We start from the raw sequence: 8,423 nt of genomic DNA on the forward strand, positions 1-8,423 counted from the left end.
ATACATTCAAAATAATAATATTACATCTTCCAACATCTAAAAATTAAATCAACATACAAAATATCCGAAAATCCAAGTTCCAACACCCAAGTTCCAACAACAATCTTCATTGAATCTGTAAACAAATCGTGTGCAGGGCAGTAACATGCAGCTGCTAAAGAAACTGTTTTCTGCAATATTGGCCAAGTACTTATTGTGTGTGTCACTGTGTGTGTGTGTGTGAGATGTATATGTATATGTATTATATTATATTATATATATATATATATATTAATATATATGCAGGCAGAAGGCCTCGGTTCTCATTCTTGCATTGCATACAGGTCCTAACTTCTAATCCCATTAATTTATATTTCCTTGAAGACTTGTTAACGTAGAAGATAAATTTTATCAAAGCCATATAAACTATCACTTTAGAATAAAACTTATACTAAAATATGAGATACAAAAGAGTAAATGTCAAAGGAGATACCTGAAATTGTCAATTAGAATAATTACTTCAAATGTCAAAGGAGATGTATATGTAAGCAAACAAAAAATAACCATCCAGTAAGCAAACAAATTATTATATGGTACCTTACTTATTGCAGATCTTACAATTGTTTGCTCCAGAATCTGAAATGCGAGCACCAAATAGGTCCAGATGTGTCAATCCTGTAAGACCTGCACCACCTTCGGCATAAATTCTTTGACTGTCTATATAGTTATGATTAGAAGAATTCAAGAACATGATTAATTTCAGTGGAAATCAATGCGTCGATCACAAGGTTTTCTACACAAATAGCCAATATTTTCCCTCTACAGCTTAAAAATACACAAAAATCCTTACTTGTAATAGCTGCAAGTCCAGCATCAAAAATTTGCCGAGCATCCAGATTAAGTGATTTGAGAGATGTCAATCCAGATAACCTTTTCAAGCCACTGTCAGTTACTAGGGTGAACGACAAGTTCAAACTTTCGAGATTTTTCAAACCTGAAAGTGATAACAGCCACCCAAATTAATGCTTAAAAAGAAATGCTTTCAAAAAGATGAACATGCACCAAATAATACAAAGTTTACAAACTGCTTAGCAGAAAAATTATGAGGTGCAGTTTAACTTTGAACACTAATGAGACCTTCAAAGAATTTGAGCCACAAACTAACAAGGTAGTAAATTCAAAGCTTCAGCATAATGTATAGCCTACAGCCTCACACTGAACTCGGAAAACATTCAGATCATAACCATGCAATAGTCTGAGACTCTGATGCAATGCAATCAATCATCACCTGAGAGATGACGAAGCCCGTTGCTTCCAACTTCAGTATCAGATAGCTCCAAGTTCTTCAAGAGTGTCAGCCCTTAATATAGAAACAACACGATAAAATCAGATAGGTGGCCATGTCTTTCAATCTCATGCATTTCTAGCAAACAAACGAAGCTAAAAAATGCAACTAGCAATGGTGTGGCAACAACAGCATGACATGGTGCCCACTGTACAACAGAGAAAATCTTAGTGGTGCAGATTCACAATTATAAATGACAAATTTTAGTCTTTTGTATTCAAACCACACAGGGTATCAGTGTAATGGAAATAATCTACCAACTGTAAAGAAACACAATGACATACATGACGACCGTGTGGAACAGAAGGAGCAGGTTACATACATCAGATCAGATCAGAGGTTAAAGAAGCTAAAAAATCAAAAAAATCCACCAAATCAGCAAGAACAAACATGAACATCCCAATATATTGAGCACAGATTACATACATCAGATCAGAATCATCAGATCAGAGGTTAAAGAACCTATTATAAAAAAAAAAATAAAAAAAAAAAAAAAAGAGGTTAAAGAATTCACCTGAACTGGCAACGGCGATGGAGTGTTGCAGAGACGGTGAGGTGATGGAGTGTTGCAGAGACGGTGAGGTGATGTCGGACTTCAAGAAGAAAATCGAGGATGAGAGAGTCAGAGACGGAAAGGTTGAGAGGTCGATCGAGGATTCGAGAGAGAGCAGCAAACAGCAAAGACTCTCTATTAGGGTAAACCTAAAACCAACGGTCATGATTGGAAGGTCTGTAACAATTCAATCTGGGCCGTCCATTTCAATTACAAACGGGCCGGTTCGGGGCCCCGTTTTTCTATAAATCTGGAACCGGCCCGACCCTAGAAAAACATTACCTAGGCCCGCCCCGCCCCGTTTCCCCCTATTTAAAAACAGGACCCGTCCCGTACCCGCCCCGACCCGCCTATACCCGCCCCTACCCGCGGGCCTAAGACCCGTTTGCCCAACCCTAGCCAATACTTCTTTTGTCATAGTTAATTAGCGTGGCGTAGATGTAAATGCATGCATCTAACTGGACTTGTATTATTATAACAGAACCAAAATTCAAATTTGATAAAGCTTATTAATTGCATCATTGCTTTCATCAGCAAATCCCATTAAAAAAAATTGGCAGCTACGTAACAAGGCTTGCATCATGACTTCGATCACGACATAAGGCTTTAAAATTATATAGAAGAACATAAATAATAAGCAAAAGTAGTTAATTTAATATCAATAACTAGAATCATGTTGTTCACGAGAACATTGCCTCTTAAAATAATCATATGCTATATATTTCCCTCCTTGAAATGTTCTGGTGGACCAAAAAATTTTCCCTGTTTGAACATTATGATTCACTCGTGATCATTATTAATAAATGAAACTGGTACGCCTCTCCTTGATGAGAATTGCACGCCTATATAATTCATCTCCAAATATTTACAAACTTATATAAGTTACATTGATAGTATATCTGGTTAGAGCATGCACACATAAATCATGTCATTTGTGTCGTTAGAAGCTTTAGCAATGGCAGGCGTCGATTATCGCTCGGCTGATATAACTGTGGAAGGATGGGAGAACGGGGACTTCGAGCCATCAACTCCACCTCATTTGCTAGCGGAAGATGTAGAATACAGAAAAGAGGAAGTAATAGTTGAGAAGAAAGAAGAGAATCATGAGAAGAGCAAACCACTTAGGGATTGTAATTGTATAAAGAACGGATTTCTTAATACCACATTTCTCCCTTACCAGGAAAAATTGACGAATTTGTAAACGATACTATGTTAATCGTGGGTAGGCCATATGCGGCTGTGATAGGAGCATATTTATGCGCCTTAGTTTGCTTGTTTTCTTGCATTTATGTTGCTAGTACTTAGTAATTTTAGTACTTTAAGCTATTTTCGTGTGTTTGTAGGTCCAAAAGGGCTAAAGGAGCAAAAAGATGCATTTTGGAGACTTTTGGAGCACTTTTGGGCTAAGGATGGATAGCTTATGCTTGGAGCCAAAGTGTTGGACGAAATTGAAGACCTAATTGAAGACCAAAGTGTTGGAACCTTGTTCCCTTTAGTTTTAGGACATTTAAACCTTTCTTATATCCTTAGCCGTGCATTCCATCAATTCCAGCACCTCTATTTCCACCATTGCCGTGCATAACATTCCAACATTCCACTCCTTCATTTCAGCCACACTCCCACATGCATTCATCATTATTCACCATAATCATTCCCTCACATGCTCTCCCTTTAATCATTCAACCACATTCACATTCATCACCACTTCATCACATGCATCCAACACACCATTCACCCTAGATTCTAATCAGCCAACCCACATGCACTTATTCCTCCATCATTGCACCACAATCCCAGCCATTTCCCTTTGTGCCGTGCATCCCCTCACTCTTTGTTTATTTCAGCCACATATTCACCCACATGCACTTTAATCATTCAATCACACATCACCCATTCACCCATGCCGTGCACTCCCATCCACATTTCAGATTGCATTCCATTCATTCCAACCAAGCCACATGCACTCCCTTTAATTAATTCAACCTAGCTGTCAAAACACATGCACTCATTGTCATTCCACTTCATCCCACATGCATTTCCACCCACATGCTCTCCCATTTTAGATTGCATTCCCATTCAAACACCAACAACACTACCCATGCCGTGCATCCCCTCACCAAGAAATCATTCAACACATGCATTCACTCTTTAATCCACATGCATTTATCATCATTCACCCTAGCTTTAATTCACATGCAAACACATTCATTCCAGCCATGCACATTCAATCATTCATTCCCATCTCTGCCGTGCACACTTCCATCCCATTTCCAGATTTCCACAACTTTTCCTAGCTGTTTTGCACATGCATTCCCTTCATAAATCAGCCACATGCATTCCCCTTTTGTATTTCCAGCTTTCCACCAAGTTCCTAGCTGTCATGTTCCCTCTTGTTCACCTATAAATAAGCATCCATTGCAGCCACAATTCATACACTCTTCCATTTCAGAAAACCATCCCTTGGTGTCGTGCCTTAAGGCACCATTCCATCAATTCCCTACTAATCCAAACACCATCTCCATTCACACACCAAATCCATCCCTTGAGGCCGTGACCACCCAAACCATTCACACCATAAAACTCACCTTAGACCTTGTGCTACAACAAAGAGGAAGAGAAGCGGGCCTAAACGTTCATACAATTCAAGTTTGAGTTGTTGGAATGTTTAGGTGTTTCTTTTCCTTTGAATTCAATGTTTAATTTCAATTCTCTTTGTTTTGTAATCATGAGGAACTAAACCCCCCCCCCCCTTGGCTAGGGGGGATTCGAAATATATGTTTATGCTTGCATTTTGATTTGATTACTTCTAATTGCGTTTCATAAGTTGTGGATTCAATTTGTTTAACTGTTTGATTGATAACTTATTTATGTATGTTTATTGAGAGTGCACGCTTAATTTCCATGCATGAATATGACGCTAGAATATAAGTGAGTTTCACCTAATAGTTACAAACTTATATTCACAAGTAGTGGAGGTTGCTTATAAACAATCGTGTTAAACGAATTCTTGGCATAAGTTTCATGTGTATTCCATAATAACGAATGCCTCGTCAACACTTATAATTTTCATAGAGCGTAATGATTCTTGCTTGTATCTCTATTATGCAATCATGTAGGGGACTTGGAAGGAATGTTTTGGGTTGTCGTATGCAATCATCCAATTCAATAACGTTAGGAAGATTTGAAGGTTAATTAGTGCATCACAGTTAACTTGGGGTGTTGAGAATTCATGGTTTATTGAAAAGCAATTGGAAATCATTTTATTATGCAAGTGTAACATGTGTGGAGATGAACCCCTTAGCTAGCTTATCATCCATTCAATATCATCACATTCATCTTTACAATCTGCAACTTTTGGAGTTCTTTCTTCTTTTGTTTCTGTTTTCATGTTTAATTTAACTTGTTGTTCAATTATGTTAAACATGTGGAACTAATTTCTTTTTAGTTAGAGGCGATTTTGAAGCCATGGACATATGTTGGTTATGATTTGATTTACTCCAGTTATGAATTCATGAACTTTAGATGTGGTTTACTTTTCTGTTTTGATTAAGAACTTGTTTATGTATGTGGGTTGAGGGTCGACACTTAATTTGCATGCCTAAACTTGATGCTAGGATATAAGGGAATTTCACCTAATCGTTATGAACTTATATTCATGAGTAGTAAAAATCGCTAGTCACGATTGTGTTTAGTAAACCCTAGGCTGGATTAACATGCATATTCCATAGTTATGAATGCCTAGTCGATGTTTATGATTTCCGTTGAACTTAATGATCTTTGTTGAATATCTCTATCATGCGTATTCCATAGTTAGGGACTTTGATTAGGAATAATTTGGTTGTAATGCGTATTCCATTCAATCCAATGAATCTAGGGAAATCTTAAAGTTAATTTAAGCGGACCTAATTAACTTGGAGCATTGTCATTCATCGTTTGTTGAAGTCAGAACTAGGAATCAAATTATATGCATATGTTCATGTGTGGATAAGGAACCCTCTAACTAGTTTCTCATCATTCCATTTCATCAATTTCATATTTACATTCTGTTTTAATTGCAATCTGTCCATTTAATTTAATTTCGTCAAAACCTTAATCCCCCTTTACTTTAGTGTCCAACTTAGTGTTTTAAGTGTTTAGTTTCGTATTCTTTGAGTCTAGTTTAGTATTTTAACTTTATTTTAAGTTTTTGAGTCAGTTTCCAAGTGATTTGCAATCACTCCTAATCCCCGGTTAAGAACGATCCCTACTTATACTTATACTACAATTGTCAAAAAGAGGGTTTAATTTGTGTGCGTTTAATTCTCGCATCAAATTTTGGCGCCGTTGCCGGGGATTAGCAACTTTGCTAATCCCTTGGATTGTTTTATTCCAAATTCTTAATCTTGTTTTGTTTCTTGTTTTAGGTACTAGTTTATGACTCGGAGTTCTCATCCGATTCGTGAACATATCCTGGAGTGATTGGGTTCTTCGTCCGGCTGCAAGACGTAAAAGAAAGCGCTACTTGGGAGGCAACCCAATGCACTAAATAAAACAAAGCATGTTCAGTAAAAAAAAAAAAAAAAAAAAATGGCAGTATGATGGAGCTTTCACAAAGGTTGTTTACGTGAAGCCCCACTACGTGGCAAAACCATCGGAGCAGAAGGCATCGGAGCAGAAGGCATCGGAGCGGGAGGCATTGGAGCTAGATCATTCGAGGCCACAATACTTGGTGGAACGTTGGATGACCCAGGAAAAAGATGCCTCTGGAGGAAAGACGAAAGCCTTTGATGGTCACTTTGAATCCGACCTTCAGACTCTTGCAGCTCATCAAGCTTCCTCTTCATGCCCGTCGAATAGTTGTTTGCAAGCACGTGCAAACTTCTATTCTCATACTTCAGCTGCTTGATCTCTTGCTTGAGACTTTCCACCTCTGCCATCAACGATTCAACCTGACGGGAGCGAGCAAGTAGGTGTTGGCCCATGTTGGACACAGAGCCTGCACACTGAACGCTGAGAGCGAGGGACTCTTGAACGGCCAACTCATCGGACCGTCCTGAAAGCAGCCTACTATCCTTAGGAGTGAGGAGGTTCCTAGCTACTATCGTAGCTGTTGTTGCATCCGACATCATGGAGTCTTCACCCGTAAGAGGACCGTTAGAAGATAAGAAAGATGGGCACCATACATTACCTTGACGAGGCACAACCGGATCGCTGCTGAGACTCAAATCTAAGCAAAGGTTCGATGGGTTAGTCATTTTTCAAAGGTGTTCAAAGAGAAGGGTTGGATGGAGTAAAATTTCAAAAGGCCGGAGACGATTTTCAAGAATGGGCAATCTTCAGAGTGTATGTTGGAGGTGATCGATACCTCTATAAAAAGCCAAGGCGCCGCGACCACCGATTCAAAGAGCCGGATTTTCCTGCGTAAAGTTCGGCGACGATCTCTCAGCTTTTCAGAAAACGCGTTCAACTTTGTCAAAAGATCTCTGACAAAGTTGAAAACACGTGGAGGCCATCATCGCAACTACACATCTTTTGCCGACAAGCGCAAAGTTCGGTGACGCTTTCTCTGCTTTTCAGAAAACGCGTGCAACTTTGTCAAAAAGAGGCGCTCGTTCAGAAATCGAAGAGGCGTCGTTCAGAAATCCAAGAGGCGTCGTTCAGATATCGAAGAGACGTTTGTCGACAAGGGTAAAAGAACAGTACCACCACTTGCTATTGAGAAATCCCTATATATGTCGACCTTCATCTCTTATGAAAAGGCAGACCTGAAGAAAATGCCCAACTCTTCCTGACCTCTGAGGGCGCACTCCCAGCAAAGCCTTTCGAAATACTCAATTTTTTCTTCTTCCCCAAAGATGATACCAGATGCCTGGAGTATAGATGACCCAGGAGGAAACGGTAGATTGAAGCATATGTTGATTCATTCACCGCTTCTTCAAAAGCAAAGGTATCTCATATCATCAAGGTCAAAAGCAAAAGTATCTCATATCATGCTCTTTCCCTGTCTTTTTCTTTGTCCTTGTTCTTACTCGCATGGCAAAGTGAAAGAAGCAATCAGCCGGCACTTGGAGTCAGTCTTCCGATCTGGAGCCGACTGCCTGGAATCTATTCCTGGTTGCTTACCTAGCGTTGCTCTCGAGTAGTCATCTTCAACGATTGATACACTTCCAGAGAAGGGACCACTTCTGCAAAGGGGAGCAAGTAAGGCAAGTAAAAATGATACATTGAAGCATGTGGAGACAACCAACAACTGCATATGCTGAGCTATCCTCTAACCCTCTTCAATACGAATTGGAGAGATTGAACAAAGAAACAGATAAGAGGAGTAAGCTCAGACCTTTGGGGGAGACCAAAAGAATCCTGTTGCCCAGTTCAAGAGTAGCACAAAGGAAAATCAACGATTGGAGGAAACCAAAAGAATCCTCCAGCCCAGTTCAAGAGTAGCCTGTGGAAAATTAACGATGGGAGAAAACCAGTTCAAGATTAAGCCTGTGGAATCACCAAGATCAACCCATGCATTCAACAAAGGAAGACCGAGAAAGCACTCCAATTCCAGATTTGCGTCCC

General features: G+C 39.4%; 1 protein-coding gene across 1 annotated transcript; it reads right to left on the bottom strand.

The window, feature by feature from the left end:
- Positions 1–556: 556 nt before the first annotated feature.
- On the bottom strand, positions 557–2,164 carry LOC137746763 (uncharacterized). Its single transcript, XM_088686851.1, has 4 exons — positions 1,839–2,164; positions 1,268–1,339; positions 830–973; positions 557–663 (listed from the first exon to the last, which is right to left on the bottom strand). Exons 1-4 carry the CDS (start codon positions 2,041–2,043, stop codon positions 578–580), a joined length of 507 nt encoding a protein of 168 aa, XP_088542977.1. The 5' UTR covers positions 2,044–2,164; the 3' UTR covers positions 557–577.
- Positions 2,165–8,423: the final 6,259 nt, after the last annotated feature.

This window comes from Pyrus communis, chromosome 15 (assembly GCF_041283825.1).
Source record: "Pyrus communis isolate YQ-2024b chromosome 15, ASM4128382v1, whole genome shotgun sequence".
Lineage (NCBI taxonomy): Eukaryota > Viridiplantae > Streptophyta > Magnoliopsida > Rosales > Rosaceae > Pyrus > Pyrus communis.

What these genes read in the sequence shown, in the direction of transcription:
- LOC137746763 (XM_088686851.1), bottom strand. Translation starts at nt 2,043, where the DNA reads ATGACCGTTGGTTTTAGGTTTACCCTAATAGAGAGTCTTTGCTGTTTG. An exon ending in CGGGCTTCGTCATCTCTCAG is followed by an intron (nt 974 to 1,267) that starts GTGATGATTGAT and finishes TATCACTTTCAG; the next exon opens with GTTTGAAAAATCTCGAAAGT. An exon ending in TGGACTTGCAGCTATTACAA is followed by an intron (nt 664 to 829) that starts GTAAGGATTTTT and finishes AAGGTGGTGCAG; the next exon opens with GTCTTACAGGATTGACACAT.